We start from the raw sequence: 20,784 nt of genomic DNA on the forward strand, positions 1-20,784 counted from the left end.
AGAGGGCTGAAAGCCCTATGAAGTGGTATATAAGTCTAACTATTGCTATTGCTTGAGGAGCTACATTCTGGCTAGTGGTGAGGTTACAATTGAGCATATTTCGTAAGTATTAGATGTGCGTAAAGTTAAGATTGACTGGAGCCACACAAGTTCGCAGTGGCACGCCCAAGTTATTGCGAAATTCATGCAAACCGATCATGAAAAACACAGGCAGAGAATCACTATTGGATTTTTATTATTTTATTACAAATCCCCTCCCGGCCCCCCTTTCTCAAGTTCCAAATGCAGCAGAAACTGATTGGTGCCAATTTGAGACCCCAAAGTACAAAATCCTGAGCCACTCATATTTCCTCCGAAGTCAACTATGCGTATTAACATCTCCCTGGCAGAAGTGGCAGGTCTGTTTGAGTGCCAAGGTGTACCTAACTGGAATAGCAGCGGCCTCTGTAAAACTGTACAACTTTAGAAACTCCTAAAAATGTGTTATTGAAAATCTTTCAACCCAAAAAAAAAAGAATCCATTTCCCCTTCCACCCTGTGCTCTTTTGCCTTCCGTTTGAAAAGCCTAGCTTTAATGCAAACTGTTTTAATGCCCTCCATTCCCTGCCAATTGTTCGTCAAAAATATGGTTAAAGTTGACCAGTCAACTCTTCATTTGAAGCATAAGCTCATCTCTGTTGCTGCAGCCAGCCGCACGCAGCTCGGCGTAGATAGCCAAGCGGCTTTAGTTTAAATTAAAAGTTAATGCCTATTTTAATTTATAAGCCTGTAAACGGACAGCCTCTTATGTGCATCAAGCCTTCAAACTGCTTGTTGAATACGACAGCACATAGCTAACTTTTCTTCTCAACAAACTTTTTCCCCCGCCTTCCCATTTTATCTACGAACCTTAACCAACAGACCCCTTGCAACCAAGGGTTGAATTAGTGTACCTTAAAAGAAAGGACAACGATTTTCAAAGGTGTTTTTAGACATTTAAATATATATAAAAAGACTATTTCACTTTTGGGTTAGAAACAGAAAATCAGTTAGCTTCCAAGGACAGATCGAAGCGTTCTGCCGCTCCTTAAAATAAAATCTACCATTTCTAATCCCAAGGAGGGAACAATCCAGCCTTAAGACCTAAGAACATGAAAATATTTCTAATTCTGGCAGGAAAAAAGCCTGCATGTAGAAATACATGTAGGAGTCTGAGGGGAAAGTAGGACTATATGTTTTCCTGCCCTTGAGAGAACTTCCTTATGGATCTGTACTGAGTACCAGTGCTTTGAGTGGTGGTAAGATGCCAAATTCATTTCATTTCACCAAAGAGAATGACACACAATTGCACTTTTGCTAATTTCAACACAGCCCATGAAGTGCAAATCCAGGGGGGGGGGAAGGGAGAACAATTAGGCCCCCAAGATATGCTTTTTCTATCTCCACTCCACAACCCAGGTCTCAAGTTTGCGGTCTATTCCTGGAAGCTAATGAAACCCGGTCAAAGACATACAGATGAATTACATGAAATAGTGGTAAAATCCCACTTGTCTTCTCCTGTGCCCCTCAAATGACAGAACAGTGAAAGAGACTACACTTCCCCCCCTCCGCATACAAAGAAATAAAAGGGTCAGCTTTAGGAGAGGGAGCACAAACATGGAATTTCATGCCCTCACAATTAATATCTAGGAAATGCAGGAGGAGAGCAGGAGCACAACGGAGGAAGCCCACTTAGTTCTTGTACTCAAAAGGTTCATCGCCAGTTTCACTGAGCAGACAGGTGCGGACTAGCGCTTCCGTCACCGCGTACGGGTCGCAGTTAGCGGAGGGCCGCCGATCCTCAAAGTAGCCCTTTTTAACCTGGCCCACGTTTCTCGGGATACGAATGCTGGCCCCACGGTTGGCGACTCCGGCAGAGAACTCGTGGATGTTTGACGTTTCGTGGAAACCGGTCAAGCGCCTGGCGTTATCCAGACCTCCTTTGGGATCGTAGGCGCGGATGTGGTACTGGTGGCGCTTGCCCAACTTCTCAATGGCATCTTCGATCAGTCTGTGAAGGAAGAAAAAAAAAAGAGCATTACCAAAAATGGCCACCGGGGGTGCTCAGCTGTTCATGTTGCTAATAGCAATAGCGCTTAACCTTATATAGCAATAGCAGTAGACTTATATACCGCTTCATAGGGCTTTCAGCCCTCTCTAAGCGGTTTACAGAGAGTCAGCATATTGCCCCCAACAATCTGGGTCCTCATTTTACCCACCTCGGAAGGATGGAAGGCTGAGTCAACCCTGAGCCGGTGAGATTTGAACCGCTGAACTGCTGATCTAGCAGTAGCCTGCAGTGCTGCATTTAACCACTGCGCCACCTCGCTTCATAGTCATTTACAGCAGCGTCAAAGAGGCTTACAGAGTCGGCATATTGCCCCCCACCACCGCCACCAATCTGGGCCCTCATTTTACCAACCTCGGAAGGACGGAAGGCTGACTCAACCTTGAGCCAGTCAAGATCGAACTGCTGGCAGTCAGCAGAATTAGCCTGCAGTACTGCATTCTAACCATGGTGCCATGACGGCTAAGATTGTCCACGTTGCAATTTCACTGGGACACAGCAAAGACTATTTCATATTTTATGGCAGATATTTCAGAAAAATGCCAAACATTAAAAAGGAAAAGAAAATCTAATACATAAATAGCTCCGCTCTCGATACTTGTTTAAAGCTAGGCATTCTCCCGAGCCTCCAAGATGTTAGGCTCCAAATAATGCATCCATCACATCTCAAAAAAAATTCAGGCTTGACACAAATATTTTAAAAAACTTCTTAATGATGTTCAAAAAACAAACATTGTGAAAACGATTTCCCTTTCTCGCCCATACTTAAAATTAAAAAGGCATTTGTTAAAGAGTATTTCATCCAACTTGCAGAATGCAATAAGCCATCCTTTGCAATGGAGACAAATCTAATTTTAAACACTCTTGTATATAAAAAAATATATATACTCACACTAACAGAAATATCCTTAATAATATAAGATATTCTAGTTTGCCTTTAGTTTTTGATTTGCAAGGGTTTTGCCCTCATGCTCAATGCAGATGTATCTGATAATGTTCCTTAATGTGATATACTATTATTGTACTACTAGATCAGTGGTAGGTTTCAAAAATTGTTCGAACCTACTCTGTGGGTGTGGCCTCCTTTGTGGGAGTGGCTTGCCACCCATGTGACTGAATGGGAGTGGCTTGCCACCCATGTGACCGGATATGAAGATGCCGACGACACTTGTCAGAACCACCTTAAATTACCTCACACACAGCACTGGCACGCATAAGAATAGGATGTAAACTCGTTTTTTAAAAGGCATCTTTGGTTTGCGTTAAAACAACTTCAACACACGCAATGTTCTGATTGCACCACAAACGCAGTAGTCATCCTGACCTTTCACAGAGGCCCTGAGTTTTATAAATATGAGCATGATAGTATAGAATAACCATATCCAAGGACCAGTGGTGGAACCTCTTCTGTAGGTGTGGCCTGCTTTCCGGGTCCACTGGTGGAAGCTCTTCTAACCGGTTCGGTAAATTTGACGACCCGGTTCTACCGAATAGGTGCGAACTGGTAGGAACCCACCTCTGTACTAGATTGTCTCAAAAACGTAGTAGTAATATTGTGTCTCACCCTGCCTCTTAAAACCTCTCCTTCCCTTAGAGCATCTTTGCAACAAAGAAGTAGTACTTACTTGAGGCCTCCTTCCTCTCGCATGCCCTTAGTGCTGAAGTTAGTATGGCATCCAGCGCCATTCCAGTTGCCAGGAATAGGCTTGGGGTCAAAAGATACAATGACCCCGAAGTCTTCACATACTCGATGAAGGATGAATCGAGCAATCCAGAGGTGATCCCCCATGTCAACACCTTCGCAAGGCCCCACCTGAAACTCCCACTACAAGAGAACCAGAATGAAATCAATCGATCATTCACGCCCTTCTCCAAGTATACTAAATGCATAAAGAGAATTCCAGGGATGAAAGGTTAAGCATTAACAGCGGGGATTTATACCTGGGCTGGCATAACTTCTGCATTTGTGCCTCCAATGTTCACACCGGCATATAGGCAGGCCCGATAATGAGCTTCTACGACGTCGCGGCCATAAGCTTTGTCTGCTCCAACTCCACAGTAGTAGGGCCCTGGAGAAACGCAAGGAGCAAAAATTAATCAGTGGGGAGAATCTATTTGTCAGCTTGACTTCCTTCAGTAATCAGGAAAGAAACCACTCGACTCCATTTGGGTTGAAATCAAGTGTACTTTTACTAATGATAAATGAACAGTTGCAAAGCAAAGCTGAGTCTGGCTAATTAGGCGCGAAAGCTTAAGATTATAATGTATAATTTCCTTCCCCTCTCCTTGGTATCCCTGTGCATAGTCCAATCATATTTCCCCCAAATGTCAGGTGTGAGATAACTTTCGAAAGGCATCACCAGGATGGAATGCTGGACCGTTGGCCTTGGCGGGAAACTCCCTTCTTCGACATGCGCAGTAAGGTGGTCAGGCTCAGCGTCTAGAAACTTCCTCCAGCACATCAATGATTCCCCTCCCAAATACCATGGCCCCCCACTTCCCGTTTCAATGGCAGCTGAAGCAGCAGCAAAGCAGAGGCTGACACTATACCTCTAGTCATCACCTTTAGCAAATCCATGTAACATAAAGCAGTGGTCTCCAACCTTGGCAACTTTAAGACCTGTGGACTTCAACTCCCAGAGTTCCTCAGCCAGCAAAGCTAGCTGAGGAACTCTGGCAGTTGAAGTCCACAAGTCTTAAAGTTGCCAAGGTTGGAGACCACTGACATAAAGGACACTCCTGTATAGACAGTTGTCAAATTATAATCATTTGTTTATAGTGACCAAACAAACAATGACTAATGACAATTTTGACACATATGACCATGGCTGCATCCCCATGGTCAAATGATTAAATTCAGTGGCTTGGCTGCTGGCAGGAATCTATGACAGTTCCAGTGTGCTGGAGTCATGAGATCAGCTTTTGTGACCTTCCGACAAGCAAAGCCAATGGGGAAGCCAGATTCACTTAACAACAATCTTAGTAATATCGTAACTGCAATGATTCACTTAACAACTGTGGCAAGAAAGAAAAATGACGCAAAGCTCACTTAACAAATGTCTCACTTAACAGAAATTGTGGGCTCAATTATGGTTGCAAGTTGAGCAGTACCTGTAAAAGGCTTAATTAAATTATCTTATCTTTTCTTATTCAATCATCAATTTAATTTACCTTTAGGGATATCCCTAATAATCTAATTCCAATATTATCCTGTTCAAAATGCAATCTCCGATTGGCTGAGATCACCATTAGATTAATCCCAGGAGTTTCACAGTTGCAATAGCAATAGCAATAGTTAGACTTATATACCGCTTCATAGGGCTTTCAGCCCTCTCTAAGCGGTTTACAGAGTCAGCATATCGCCTCCACAGTCTGGGTCCTCATTTCACCCACCTTGGAAGGATGGAAGGCTGAGTCAACCTTGAGCCGGTGAGATTAGAACTGTTGAACTGCAGATAAGTCAGCTGAAGTGGCCTGCAGTACTGCACCCTAACCACTGTGCCAACTTGGCTCTTAGCAGAGTCAGACTCTCTTCCTTTAAACATTTCCACACTCTCTCGTGAATTGGGAATTTCTCTTGATTAGGTGAGTGGGCGATCTACCTCGGCAATGGATTTCTCCTGCCTAAATTCTCATTTAATATCAAAGGCCTAATCTTTATGTATAAAAAGCAGTAACTCTGTCCACTAAGGTGGTGGTGTCTCAATGGCAGCCTGCAATTAGTGGTTATTTATTAAAGATTTCATATGAATTTCAGGTAGAATCTTACCTTGTGGTCCAGGAAAGCCATTGGAAGGCCAACCGAAGGGATGTCCATCTGTTCCTAGAAGGGTATATTCTTGCTCCATTCCAAACCAAGGGATCTGGTTGGACACCATGTCCATAATCCTTCTACAAGTAGATCGTAGATTTGTTTCTAAAAGAAACAATAGCAATAGCAGTTAGACTTATATACCGCTTCATAGGGCTTTCAGCCCTCTCTAAGCGGTTTACAGAGTCAGCATATCGCCCCCAACAATCCGGGTCCTCATTTCACCCACCTCGGAAGGATGGAAGGCTGAGTCAACCTTGAGCCGGTGAGCTTTGAACAGCCGAACTGCAGAACTGCAGTCAGCTGAAGTAGCCTGCAGTGCTGCATTTAACCACTGCGCCACCTCGGCTCTTGGAATAAGCCAATGTTGGTCATTCATATAGATTTTATCCTTCCCTTAAAAGAGAGGCGGAGATGAATTCGAACCGCAACTTTGTCTAGTTGTACTTCATTGTTCTTGAGCGAAGATTCAAGATTAAACAAGGTTTTTTTTTTTTAACAGAACAGAAGGATTTAGGTTGATGGTTTAGAGATGGCCAAAGCCAACCTCTAAAGCTCAATTTGCCTAAAGTGTTTTCTAATTAATTTCCCCGGTCACCTTGTAAGATAAAACACCCCACTGTACTTATTTTTACATTACCAAGTGCAGTGAGAGCTGGATGACCTTGGGAGTCCCCTTGAATATTTTAGCTAAGCAATCTTGATTCAACCTCAATGTCAAGATAAATAGCAACAGCGTTGTCAGTGTGGCTATTAAAACAGGAGGGTTAACAGAATGGCTAATGAATCCTACATTTCCTATAGGGTTGTGATTCATTAGTTGAAAGGGAAAACATTGTTCAGTCAGTTAAATGAAAGATGCATGAGTAGAAGCTATGCCTGTCAGCTGACAAGAAATCAGCTGAAATTTCAGAGAATGCAAGTCTTGTGGCTGGAAGGGGCTTCACATGAAGAGCATTCACTAACTTTTTTTTCCTGGCAACTGCAGGCTGAGTTGGCATTTTTTTTTTTTAAGGATCTGGTAAGTTGTTAGCAAAATGTCATGCTAGGCATGATCAGGCACGATGGCCTGGTGCAAAAAGGAAGAGGGTTTTTTATTCTCATTTTGCATAAACGTTATTAGAATGATGCATTAGTATCTTGACCAGAGGTGGGTTCCTACCAGTTCGCACCTATTCGGTAGAACCGGTTCGTCAAATCTACCGAACCGGTTAGAAGAGGTTCCACCAGTGGACCCGGAAAGCAGGCCACACCTACAGAAGAGGCTCCAAAAATTTTTGAAACCCACCACTGGTCCTTGGATATGATTATTCTACACTATCATGCTCATACTTATAAAACTCAGTGCCTCTGTGAAAGGTAAGGATGACTCCTGCGTTTGTGGTGCAATCAGAACATTGCGTGTGTTGAAGTTGTTTTAACGCAAACCAAAGATGCCTTTTAAAAAACAAGTTTGCATCGTATTCTTATGCATGCCAGTGCTGTGTGTGAGGTAATTTAAGGTGGTTCTGACAAGTGTCGTCGGCATCTTCATATCCGGTCACATGGGCGGCAAGCCACTCCCATCCGGTCACATGGGTGGCAAACCACTCCCACAAAGGAGGCCACACCCACAGAGTAGGTTCGAACAATTTTTGAAACCCACCACTGATCTTGGCTGTTTCCAAAATAAGACTGAACAACCAAGATCAAAATGCAAATGAAATATCACAGCACAAGGCAGAGGCCTCTTGTTACATACACGATGTTCCATAATGCTACACATTATTATTTCCCTACTGAAATATAGATGATCTTGACAAATGAATTGCAATCTACTATATTTCAACAAATCGCTCTTTTAAATTATACTGCCAGGTAGTGGCCCCCAATTCTTATCTTCAGTGGAACTACGAGTCCCTGTTTAAAGTTACCATTGTTGACAGTGAAAGGAGGCGAAGTGATGTCAAAAATCTGGAAAAAAATGGATAGACTATATACAAAATAAATACGGGACCAAGAAATTCCAGTTAGCCTATGCTTAAGATCAGGAATGATTTAAATGGTTTAAAGTGAGCTGAGCAAGAAGAAGCTAAGGTCAATGTAGAATGTCATTAATTTCTTTATTTCTTTTTTCTCAATAGATTTTAGACTGTGTTTGTTAAAAATCCATACCGTGTACGGGTTCTGGGAAGTCGGGGGGGGGGGAAGGAGGAGGGGGTTGGGGTGGAGGGAGGGAGGGGTATATATTAGGCTAGACAAGAATTTGGTGGTAAACTAGAACTATTTTGACACACAAAAAATTGTACTTCGATGTCTTACCGATTGAGGAATGATGAAATGTTTGTTTTAAAAGAAATAAAACTTTTGAACCAAAAAAAAGATAAAAGATAAAAAAATAATACTTGTTCTTTGTTACCCTGTGAGTTAAGGACTATGGCAAAACAAAACCCTAAAATCTCATTCGTCAGAAAAGGGCAAATTCTTTCCCCGTTTGGAATGAATTGCACAGTGATCCTCCTCCAGATATCTTTAAGTATGAACTGGAGATTTCATTTAGTTTTCGTGACTGGAGGCTATCAGCTTTAATAATCTAAATTCCAGTCCTATTTTCTCAAAACATTAAACGCACTTTCTCCAGGCAAGGCATGCAAAGAGGGGTGGGGGTTTTTTTGTGCAAAATATAAGGGTTAAGCCTCTGCTTCATTATTCATCTCAATGAAGTGGGGGGGTTTCCTGCATTCTTTTCCTGGTCAGGTTCGAAGTTTTAAAAGGCCCGAACTGGAACACACCTGCAGGCTTCCGGTTGTACTTTAAAACTTCACATAAAACCAGTTTGTTTGGATCTTTGCGGAAAGGATCTCGAAACATAGCTGAAGGCACAAGAAACATGTCACTGTTTGAACCTTCAGACTGGAAAGTGCTTGAGCCATCAAAATTCCACTCTGGTAGATCTGAAAACAAAAATAAGATTGAGGTTAAGCCACTTCTACACACCTTACAAACCTGCACTATTTAATTTTTGCTGCTATTGTTACTCACACAAGGATTGAGCAATGATTTACATCAATAAAAATATACTTCCCGTTGTACTCATTAATGGGAGTTAGCCAGCTAAAGTCAGCCAATGTACTAATTATTATTTGCATTATTACATGTTCCAAAGGGTAAAAACTAGATAGCTGCCATAACTAGTGGTCACTAATAATCTTAAGAGCAGACGTAGTCAATATTTGCTGGTGGCACTCACATTTTACTTTTATAGTTGTAACAATTGTAAAATCAGTTTTAATATGCCCACGCTGAATTAAAAACTCACTTCAGATCAGAGGTGGGTTCGCACCAGTTTGGTAGAACCGGTTCGTCAAATCTACCGAACCGGTTAGAAGAGGTTCCACCAGTGGACCCGGAAAGCAGGCCACACCTACAGAAGAGGTTCCAAAAATTTTTGAAACCCACCACTGACACACACAGAGACTCACACAGAGAGAAAGAGAAAGAAAGGAAGAAAGAAAGAAAGAAAAAATGAAAAAAAGAAAGAAAAAGTGAGAGAGAGATGAAAGAAAAAAAGGAAAAAGGGACAGAGAGACAAAAGGAAGGAAAGAGAGAGAGAGAGAGAGAGAGAGAACATGGCCAGCAAGCCACTCCCACCAGGTCACATGGCTGGCAAGCCACTCCCACAAAGGAGGCCACACCCACAGAGTAGGTTCGACAATTGTTTGAAACCCACCACTGCTTCAGACATTCACTGACTAGCAGACCAAAAAAGGCATCTAGGATGCTCCAATGCAGAGGAGCCATGCTGACACAGTGGTTAGAATGCAGTATTGCAAGCTAACTATGCCCACTGCCAGGAGTTTGATCCTGACTGGCTCAAGGTTGACTCAGACTTCAGAGCAGTATAGAAGTCTAAGTGCTACAATTACTATTGCTTTCCCTACGCCAGCTTAGTGCAAATATTTCACTTTAATTGCCTAGTACTGGACAGGAACAGGGAGCGTTTTCCAGGATTATAATTTTATTTCTAATTTTACAGACCTAAAGGTTTTGCAGAAAGATTTGCTTTAAACCACTCTGGGTATATAGATGGCAACTGCAAACGATATGCAGTGAAGCATCTGTTCTTAGCTGTTGCCTGTGGCTCGTTGCTAAGTACCCTTTCTTGGTTTTTGTCAACAAGTATATATTATAAAATTACAGAGGGGAAGAAAACCCCAAAACACGGAAATAAGAGTAATTTTTGTTTTAACTCTGAATAGACTCAAGGGTTATAGCATTAATCAATGCTATAATTGATTCCATTGCCCTAGGAAATGTATGCCTCGGTTTGCCCACGGTATTCAATACTGATAATTGCCAAGAGGAGAAAAACTAATGAATACATAAGCACACGGCAGCCAGCATTAAAGTGGTTAATCTAGTTAATCAGTTTGATCCCTTTTCATGTGCTGAAGGTGGTGAGATGATTTAAACAAGTTGTGTCAGCCACTTCCTCGGAACAAAAACAAAGCCTTTAACTAAATTCTCCTAATGAGCTATACACACTGGGGCAGGTTTCGTAACCATCTCTGGCTAGCTCCATAGCAACCAGGGAAGAAACTCTCATGCTCTTGAGCGCCCTGTTTTATTCCAAGCCAAGCAAAAAAGACCAGGTTTTTGCGTATACTCTCTTGTCCATCTGTATTGTGCACATAAATCAGGGCCAAGAACAGGGAGCTACCAACGGTACATTTCCTAAATCATTCCAAAGGTGTTTGGAAGGATTCTGTGGCCTAAAAAGCCCCATCCTCTATCACATAACACCCCCTCCCCATTAGAAATTAAGGTTTCAGATGAACAGACTGAAGTAGGGAGAGGTGATTGAAAGGACAGCAAATGGTTGGTTCTGTAATGTATTAATGTTATTTTTGGGGGAATGGGAAGAAGGAGTACTGTGTTTTTGTTTCAAATTCTCAAATAGGTTTATTTTTCAGTCAATAAATTACCTTGACAAACACAAGCAAGAAAAATCTGAATGAAAAGGCAGTGTTTCTTTCCCAGGCAGGGGGACTATAAAGGGAAAAGGGCTAAGGTAGTGTTTCTCCTTTAAAGCCCTACATGGCTTAGGGCCAGCGTACCTGCGAGACCGCCTACTGCCACATTCCTCCCAACGGCTGATGAGATCCCACAGGGTGGGCCTCCTTCAGATGCCGTCAGCCAGACAGTGTCGGCTGGCGGCTCCCCGGAGGAGAGCCTTCTCTGTGGCTGCTCCGACCCTTTGGAACGAACAACCCCCAGAAATCCGGACCTCGCCCACTCTCATGGCCTTCAGAAAAGCTGTCAAGACCTGGCTATTCCGGCAGGCCTGGGGCTGTTGACCTCATTGTTGAGGTCCAGCCCCGACTGAAATGATTGTATCTGTGTTGTTTTTAACTTGTCTATTTTATTTTTATTTTCTTTTATTGCTTTCCCCCCCCCCTCTCTGTAATCCGCCCGGAGTCCTCCGGGATTGGGCGGCCTATAAATAAAATTAAACTTGAAACTTGAAACTTCTCGACTGTGCCGAGTTTGAGATGTGTGATCTTCAACTTTTAGAGTTGTGGGGGGTTGGAAGTCCACACATCGTAAACTTGCCGAGGTTGAGAAACACTCCTCTAGGGCCCGAGGGCTTCAAAAAAGGGCACGAAGTGGGCAGAGATTAATCGTGTTGAAAATGAGAGAGGCATGAAGGCAAAAGCCAAGTGCTTGCCATCTGTAATTCAAGGAACCAACTAAGGGCCAAGGAATTCTTTATTTCAAGAGCAGCACAAAAGATGGAATCCTGCCAGAAGGTGGTTCTACCATTCAAGCCTGACAGATTGATAGCTAGGAAAAAAGGTGAGGTTTGAGTGAAGTAATACATCTTGGCTGCAGTTCCATAATTTAGCCTTCTCCAGGTGCAATGATGTTCTCCAGACATGCTTCACAAATATGGTAGCAAAGATGTTTTAGCCAAGGTGGAAAAACCTATTCTAAGTGTCAACCTTGTTTCACAGAAATTAGAGGACAGACACAAATATGGATTTGAAGAAGGCATCCATAATTCAAAAATCAGAACTTCCCGGAGCAGTAGATTAGCAATTGTAGTTTTACAGGCTGTCTTTAATCACATGCTGATTGCTCCTCCTGCCTTTGTCCTATCTCAATAAAAGGGACTACCAGACTCCATTCTGGGTCGTCCCATCCCGAGAAAGCTCGTGTCCGTGTCTTTTCTCAACATTGGCCTCATGGGCGAAACCACGGGTACTTCGCACAACATAATGGTCATACAGATTTTAAAAAATGGAAGAACTAAGCCTATTCCATCATTTATTCCATTTAGCAACCTTACATATTATTTTTTTATTTATATATTCATTTCTATCGTCTGGAATTATGAAATGCATTTCATCGAAGCATAAAGCCTTTCATCCTATATGTGGTCTTCATCAACAAAATGTAACCCGATTTCTTTTAGAAATGAAACTGTTTTTTTTCTGTTTATTATTACTTTCTTGCATATTTAGAACACAATGCAACGCAGTTCTATTTGTAAGGTAAAGATTGGTTGGAATGGATAAGCACATATATACAAGCAAATCATTGTATGCCTTTCCTGAGCTAGGCAAATTTTTATTTTTGGGAAAAAAAATTAGCTATGGGATCAAAACCAGAAGAAATAATAGGTAGTATGAAGGTGGTTTAAGAAACCCCTCTGCCAATGATTAACAATGATTAACAGATGCACATTGCCACCGCCTGGTTTCTCAAAATTTCATCAATTCTACCCCTTTTAGCTGAATGTCCATCTATGCAGTTGTGAGAAAATGTAATTTTAATAAAATGCTGAAAAACACTGGATAAAACTTAGCAACTTGGTTTGAATCTTATTTTATGGAGAAAGTATTTATTTGTGGAAAACTATTGAATGCTATATTTCCCATGTCAACAGGGATGCAGTGAAACGGGAAGTTCAGGGGGAAATGAAAGTTAAAAATACAGTATAATGTACCAAATAATTCAATTCTATTCATAGAAAACTGAGATTGGAAAGAGGTGTTAGGGTACCAAATATATATTCTGAATGGGATTCCAGATATAGAGAGCCACAGGGGAGAAAATGTAAGTTTATCTGAGAACTCAAAACCACAGTTGTAGACATGATTTCCCAAAAGAAAACTATTAACCAGCGCTTTTCAGTTCATACAAACATTTTTTTTTCCAACAATTTGAAACTCAACCAGGTGTCTAGCTAGAAAGGAAACTGAACTGTGGCAGACAATTAATCCCAGTGTTTGTTAACTCTGCCATATTTCTTTCACTTAACTGTTTAATGTACATCTACTCAAAAATAAATTCCCCTGGGGAATTTATTATGGGTTGTAGTGTGGTTCCACCACAAATCCGCGAAGCCCTTATCCGCGGAGACATAAGCGCGAAGACTAATTCGCGCTGTTCGAAGCGCTAAGGAAAAACGCGAGCCTACCGCGATGACATAATCGCGGAGGGCAAATCCGCGCATTCCCAAGCACTCAGTACCCTAAACCTAACCCTAAACCTAACCCTAACGCTAAACCTAACCCTAAACCTAACCCTAAACCTAACCCTAACGCTAAACCTAACGCTAAACCTAACCCTAACGCTAAACCTAACCCTAAACCTAACCCTAAACCTAACCCTGAACCTAACCCTAAACCTAACCCTGAACCTAACCCTGAACCTAACCCTGAACCTAACCCTGAACCTAACCCTAAACCTAACCCTAACGCTAAACCTAACGCTAAACCTAACCCTAACGCTAAACCTAACCCTAAACCTAACCCTAAACCTAACCCTGAACCTAACCCTAAACCTAACCCTAACGCTAAACCTAACCCTAACGCTAAACCTAACCCTAACGCTAAACCTAACCCTAACGCTAAACCTAACCCTAAACCTAACCCTAAACCTAACCCTGAACCTAACCCTGAACCTAACCCTGAACCTAACCCTAAACCTAACCCTAAACCTAACCCTGAACCTAACCCTGAACCTAACCCTGAACTTAACCCTAAACCTAACCCTGAACCTAACCCTAAACCTAACCCTAAACCTAACCCTGAACCTAACCCTAAACCTAACCCTGAACCTAACCCTAAACCTAACCCTAAACCTAACCCTAAACCTAACCCTGAACCTAACCCTGAACCTAACCCTGAACCTAACCCTGAACCTAACCCTAAACCTAACCCTGAACCTAACCCTGAACCTAACCCTGAACCTAACCCTAAACCTAACCCTAAACCTAACCCTGAACCTAACCCTGAACCTAACCCTGAACCTAACCCTGAACCTAACCCTGAACCTAACCCTGAACCTAACCCTGAACCTAACCCTAAACCTAACCCTAAACCTAACCCTAAACCTAACCCTGAACCTAACCCTAAACCTAATCCTAACCCTTACCTTAATTGAAATCGGCTTTCTGCCACGGCGCCGTTTTAAAGCGCCCTTCTGTTGCCGCGCTGTTGTCGCGGCGGTGATGACACGCAATGATGACGTCGCAGCTTTAGCGAAACGCTTATGTCTCCGCGGATAAGGGCTTCGCGGTTTTGTCGTGCCACGTTGTAGCGTCATCCCTAAGACTCTAACCTAAGTCTAAGGCAGTAGAAGCTGTTCTTCTTTTGGCTTTTTGCCCTGACTTATTTGTCCTTAGTTCTAAGCTGGTTCTCTCCTTGATGGACGTCCTAGGAAAGCTCACTCCAAATCTGCTTACCTTCAACGTTCTTGGGCTCCTGCTCCAAGGTCCGGGTTTTACAGCGCAAGAATTCACCCGTCCCATCGATCCATATGTACATAGCTTGCACCTTGTCACCTTGAGGGAGTTTCATGTACATTTGTTTTATAGTTTTGCTCAAGTGGGAACTGGCAGAGGTGGCCATGGTGGCAGTGGTTCCTGAAGTTCTGCAAGATGAGGACCTGGAGGGAGAGAAAAAGGGTGTATCTATGAAAATTTCCAAAGGGATTCTTGCCAAAAAAAACCAAGTGGGGACATTCCCAGAGTGCCAGCCTATGAGCTGGCTTAGTGTGTGACGAACTTTCCGCAGCTGATTACAATCCGTGTACAAAATGTACATCTGCTGCAAGTCATCGTATTTCTACTGAAGATCGTGGAGGATTGCAAACTATCTCTACATTCATGATTTCATCAGGCTTCTGTAGCAGCTTCTAAGTTTGATAAAGTTAAAACCAGGCACTGAATAAGCCACTATATCTTGCTTTGGAAGAGCTGTTTCTTATCTGATCCCCTCGATGTGCCTCAGGACTACGATCTTCATAATCCTCAGTCAATTTGACGATAGGATTAAGGCAGTTGTTCCAACGTAACAGGAAGCTACTGGCTGGGAAATATTACTGTACGGTTATTATCCAGTAACGTTTATGCATTGTAATGGGGTGTTTAGAAATAACTTAATTCTTAATTCTAAACTCTAAAAGAAAAGTAATCTCTGAAAAAGAATAATCACAAACGATACAGTCCTTGTTCTGAAAATGAATCTATTGCCAAGACTGCTTCGATTCCCAGAAATTTAGAACTCTGGTCATAAAAGGAGGGAAATAAGGTAGCAATAGCAATAGCAATAGCAGTTAGACTTATATACCGCTTCATAGGGCTTTCAGCCCTCTCTAAGCGGTTTACAGAGTCAGCATATCGCCCGCACAATCCGGGTCCTCATTTCACCCACCTCGGAAGGATGGAAGGCTGAGTCAACCTTGAGCCGGTGAGATTTGAACAGCCGAACTGCAGAACTGCAGTCAGCTGAAGTGGCCTGCAGTACTGCACCCTAACCACTGCGCCACCTCGGCTCGGTAATGCCCCTATTTATGTGCAGTATGCGCCATGGCCAAAATGGATTCCAACTAAACATTGATGTTATTCTAATTGTCCTTATCTCTAGATTCATGATTTCATCAGGCTTCTGTAGCAGCTTCTAAGTTTGATAAATTTACTTTTTTAATAGGATTACTCTCAACATAAGATTTGTTTGGTTTTGTAGCTTTTCTTCTCAACAATAAGCTTTACTACAAGCAACACAAGAACCCAATAGCAATAGCAATAGCAGTTTGACTTATATACCGCTTCATAGGGCTTTCAGCCCTCTCTAAGCGGTTTACAGAGTCAGCATATCGCCCCCAACAATCCGGGTCCTCATTTTACCCACCTCGGAAGGATGGAAGGCTGAGTCAACCTTGAGCCGGTGAGATTAGAACCGCTGAACTGCAGATAGCAGTCAGCTGAAGTGGCCTGCAGTACAGCACCCTAACCACTGCGCCACCTCGGCTCTATAGGCTTGTTTGAGGGTGGAGATGAGGAAGTATACATAGAAATAACACTGAAAATTCCCAAAGTACTATCAGAAAATTGTAAAATCCATACAAGCAATATAGGAAAATCACGAAAGACAAAAAACCTTCCACGTTATTTATATTGTAAAAGTAATACATAGGACTTCCTAAATTGCAAAGTTCTCCATCGAGATTTATATGGGTTTCAACTGAAGAGAGTTCCAAAAGACGACAAAAGTTTTTTACATTAAGAGTTATTTGTGTAGAACCAACCTGATTTCTATTGGTTGAAATGGTGGGCAAACCTTAGAATGTTAAACTTACGGTATATACCCAAATTCCTAAGAGATTAAAATGTGTCTTCTCCCATGATAGCAGAAATCCCATCTTTTATGTCAGGCCATGGCATAACTATTATAAATTAATGGAAACAATCCATTTTTAAAAAATCTCAATCATGAATTTTTCAAATTTGTTGGGAGCACATCTGCATCTCAAATAGGATAGCAATAATCTCTCATTGTAAAACCTGTAGAGGTATATGTGTAATAATCTGTCTACCTTTCCTGAACAATGCGCCTTCAACATTATTGCTGGCTCTTTAGCTATTTCATTTTTTGTTTGAATCCTGTTTAAACATGACAAAGGTTCTAAGCTGCTCAAAGTAAGTCAATTATTGAAATGGTCCAGAAACCCTAGCAAAAATAAGCAATATACTCAAAGAATTCTAAGCAACTGGCGATAATACCTAGAATCTAAAACTAGTCTCAAAGATCTGGAAGACATCAGTGGAGAAGAATTTAGAATGTAGAAATCTTGAACCTCATCAAAACCCTAAATAAGGATCACCTCAAAACTCCCATTAGATCCTATTTTAAATGACCTAATATAATTGTCAATGTTAAAATCCAGCTGTCAAGTGTTAAAATAAAATTACATTTTGCACATTCTTGTAGTGGATTGGTACTATCGTACCAATGGCATTTTCCTGCCAGACAATCCCATGCAAGAATGAATTACTCCCATACCGGCAACTTGAGAGGTATTTGTTTCGTGGTATGGAGACTAACTGTAATGTTATGAAGCACCGGTTTGCAAAACGGTTCTTGTTCACAATGAAACTCTTTCAGGTTCTGAATTTTAAGTCACTGCAAATGTCACATCGTAATACAATACATACTGGGTGGTAACACAAAAGAATGGGATTTTTTAAAATCATTCTGAGATCTTTACCATTCCAAGTCTAAGCTTAAGCTTTTCCTTGTGTGGAGCTGAATAATATTGTATAATTAAAAGGCAATGAACTAGTAGTTGGTAGTCAAGGAATATTGCTAAGAAGTTTAGGATACAGGGAGGGGGGATGGAAGGCGAGGTAAGGGATAGCAGACGGAAAAGGGGAGAGGGGAAGGGAGAGAGGGGGTATCCTACTCTTGTTAAAAGTCATGGAATGTTTTTATGGAGAATGCAGACACCCACTCATCTCCCATTAAACACTACTACTGTGAGATTGAAAAGATGTACAATTTACACGTTTCTGGTAACTAAAATATCAATTGTGAAATTCAAATTCTATTAATTTTCTAAAAGTAAAATGCTGGATTTCTACAAGAGCATTAGTTATTATACAGCAATCCTGCCAGGATTTTAGATGGCAAAACTAAATTGGGACTTACATTTTTTTTTCCATTTCTACTAAATTCCTTGACTTGCTTATAAGTAAAAAAAATTAATGAAGAGCCCTACAGCTCTTTAGAAGCTAGCCAATTATTATTTATTTATTAAATCGATTTATAGGCCGCCCAATCCCGGAGGACCCCTTATGATTAACTATGTACATGATTTTGAATTATTTTACCTTTATATTAATTGCTTGCTACAGTATTAAGTATGTTCCTATCAAAATACTGAATTTTATTGACAATTCCATTGACTAATAAAAACACAACTGTCAAGACTTAGATAATTTCTTCCATAGGATTTTCGCCTTTCTTTTATACCAACAGAAATATTGGAATGAAAATAGTATCAAATCCCCATTCTGGGGGAAAATATTCCTAAATATGTAGCTCCAAGTACTGATCCGACACCATGGTAACCTACAATCCAATTCAACAATATTACCTGGATTTTGAGCTAGTCTTCCTTTTATAAGGAATTATCTTACATGCCACACAGTAATCATGGCTGTTACAGACATTCTAGGCATGTTAGATGACGGAATGGACCATCTGTGTCACTAAACTGGATTCTTAGAATTATCCTACTTATTTCACTTGTATTTTCTCTAAAGGTGATTTTAAAAATGCAATATATACAGGGACAGCAGATGGCAGCATCTAGTCAACTTCAGTTGATCTTGGGGGGGGGGGCAACCAGAGTTGAACTAGTTAGTACTTGGATGGGAGATCCTTGGGAAATTGTAGGGTTGAACTCTAGATTGAGAAATCAGAAACCATCCTTGGAAAAAAACAAAAAAACAATGCCAAGTCACTCTTTGGAACATTCCTCCTATACCAGCCCTGCCTGGGGGAAGTTCACACAACACCAAACCCTGGTTGTATTTTGCAAATAAGCACACACACATATACACACAATCAACACTGTTTCTCATTGGCAAAGGAACAAATTGTTTCGGGATTTTGTTTTTATCTGATTTTGTTTTAATCTGCTTTGTCTTTTACAATGAGGACCCGGGATATTAAATAAGCAAGTAAATAAATCCATATATATTGTTGTTTTTCCCCAAAAATTTGTCCTCCAGGATTCTCTTTACATTAATACATAGATCTCTCTCTCTCTCTCTCTCTCTCTCTCTCTCTCTCTCTCTCTCTCTCTCTCTCTCTCTCTCTCTCTCTCTCTCTCTCTCACACACACACACACACACACACACACACACACACACACACACACACAACCTCTCCTATTCCTAATCAAAACCAACCCCCTCCAAAGGCTCTCTGCGTTGTGTTTTCAACCAGCACTTCCCTCTCCTACCTCTGGCTCCAACCTTGCGAGGAGCACATTTTCACCCTCCTTTTACATCCTGCGCCTTCTCTTCTCCAATGCGTTACGAGGGAGACCATTTTATCCCCTCCCCAGGCCAGCGGCGTTTTTGCTTTCAGGCACCCCGCTGCCTTGAACCAAACCGGAGCCACCCAGCCTTTAAGGAAGGCGGAGGAGAAGAAAAAGGGACAGAGCTGGAACCGTTTCAAGTCCATGGCCGTCCTTGGGCGACCCTCCCTGGCCTCCCCATTTAACAAAAAGCCAGGGCGAGGGATTCAAAAGCAAGATCCGCTCGGGGGCTCAAAGGGCCTGCGAGAAACCGGGGGACCCCTCCTCATAGGCCTCCGCGGGGTTTTCCCACTCCCTCCATCCAGAAACCCGAGTGGCAGGGATCTCCCTCTTAAACCACCGGAGTTGATCGCAAGCCGGCCCGTTCCAATGAAGCCTCCAGTGAAGCAGAAGGGCAGGCGCGGTTCCGAACGTCCGAACAAAGACCCCTTTTCCTCCCCGGAGATTCCAGAACGCCCCCTCCCCAACAGCAGCAGGAGCGCCTTAAGGCTCCCGCTTAACGACTCCATTGCTTTTGTTTAGAGGAGAGACAGCGAGCCTATTTTCTGCAACCCTCTAAAACTGCATCTCTATAACGGAGCAGGGTGGTTCTCGTCCACAACCCCCTAGAGGAAAAATTGAGAGCGACTTCGGGAAGAAAACTTCCTATTCTCCCTCTTCCTTAACCCCATTCTCTCCCCCCCCCAGGGAAGCCCCCCGGGGGGCGGGGAAGGGGATATATGAGATGATGCGCTCGGTTCCCTGGGAAAAATGCAACTCTAAGCCCCGGTTCCCTCCCTCCCTCGCCCCCTCCCCAACCCCTTCCAGCCTCTGCTGCTCCTTTTACCTTGGCCGCCGTGGAGGAGAAGGTGCGACGGTGGGAGGCAGGCGGGGAGAGATCACTGGCGAGTCGGACCACTAAAGAGGATCGCCCATGCTCTGCTCTAGAGCAGTCCAGCTGCCGGCTGCCTCCTTTAACTACTGGCCGGTGCCGATCCCCCCCTCCACCCACCCCGTTTGCTCATTGGCTTCTCCCAATCGGGAGCGAGGCAGGATCAGCTGATGGGGGGGGGGCTCCTGGCTCCAGCGATTGGGCAACCAAGAGAGGAGGAGGAGGAGGGAGAGAGAAAGAGAGAGAGAGAGAGAAGAAAGAAAGGCAGAAGGGAGGGGACGGGGAGGCAAGGAAAGAAAGGCGGGGGGAGTTTGGGGAGGGGGCTTCCTCTCGTTTTGGGGACGGGAGGAGGGAGTAAATTCAGGGCAGATGCCGGAAAGAGGTGGAAGGCGGTTACCGTGGCTAAAGAAACCCCATTCGGGTCCATCCATGCCGAGGAGAAGCTTTCCGTGCCCACCACACGCGCGTGGCAGAGCCCTTTCGCCACGCGAGCTTCGCAAAAGCTCTTTGAGGACCCGGATTGTTGTTGGGGGCGATATGCTGACTCTGTAAACCGCTTAGAGAGGGCTGAAAGCCCTATGAAGCGGTAGATAAGTCTAACTGCTATTGCTATTGCTATCTTTGCCAAAGTCCCCGGGGGCT

General features: G+C 42.8%; 1 protein-coding gene across 1 annotated transcript; it reads right to left on the bottom strand.

Annotated features, from left to right (window-relative positions):
- Positions 1-218: 218 nt before the first annotated feature.
- Positions 219-20,254, bottom strand: GLUL (glutamate-ammonia ligase). Its single transcript, XM_087726928.1, has 7 exons — positions 20,098-20,254; positions 14,629-14,831; positions 8,669-8,830; positions 5,856-6,002; positions 4,028-4,155; positions 3,712-3,911; positions 219-2,029 (listed from the first exon to the last, which is right to left on the bottom strand). Exons 2-7 carry the CDS (start codon positions 14,792-14,794, stop codon positions 1,711-1,713), a joined length of 1,122 nt encoding a protein of 373 aa, XP_087583054.1. The 5' UTR covers positions 14,795-14,831; positions 20,098-20,254; the 3' UTR covers positions 219-1,710.
- Positions 20,255-20,784: the final 530 nt, after the last annotated feature.

The sequence above is a fragment of the Thamnophis sirtalis genome, unplaced genomic scaffold (genome assembly GCF_051295495.1).
Source record: "Thamnophis sirtalis isolate CommonGarterSnake01/CBP01778 unplaced genomic scaffold, rThaSir2_p1.2 scaffold_12, whole genome shotgun sequence".
NCBI lineage: Eukaryota > Metazoa > Chordata > Lepidosauria > Squamata > Natricidae > Thamnophis > Thamnophis sirtalis.

What these genes read in the sequence shown, in the direction of transcription:
- GLUL (XM_087726928.1), bottom strand. Translation starts at nt 14,794, where the DNA reads ATGGCCACCTCTGCCAGTTCCCACTTGAGCAAAACTATAAAACAAATG. An exon ending in GTACAACCGGAAGCCTGCAG is followed by an intron (nt 6,003 to 8,668) that starts GTGTGTTCCAGT and finishes TGTTTCTTTTAG; the next exon opens with AAACAAATCTACGATCTACT. An exon ending in CAGAAGTTATGCCAGCCCAG is followed by an intron (nt 3,912 to 4,027) that starts GTATAAATCCCC and finishes GTTCTCTTGTAG; the next exon opens with TGGGAGTTTCAGGTGGGGCC.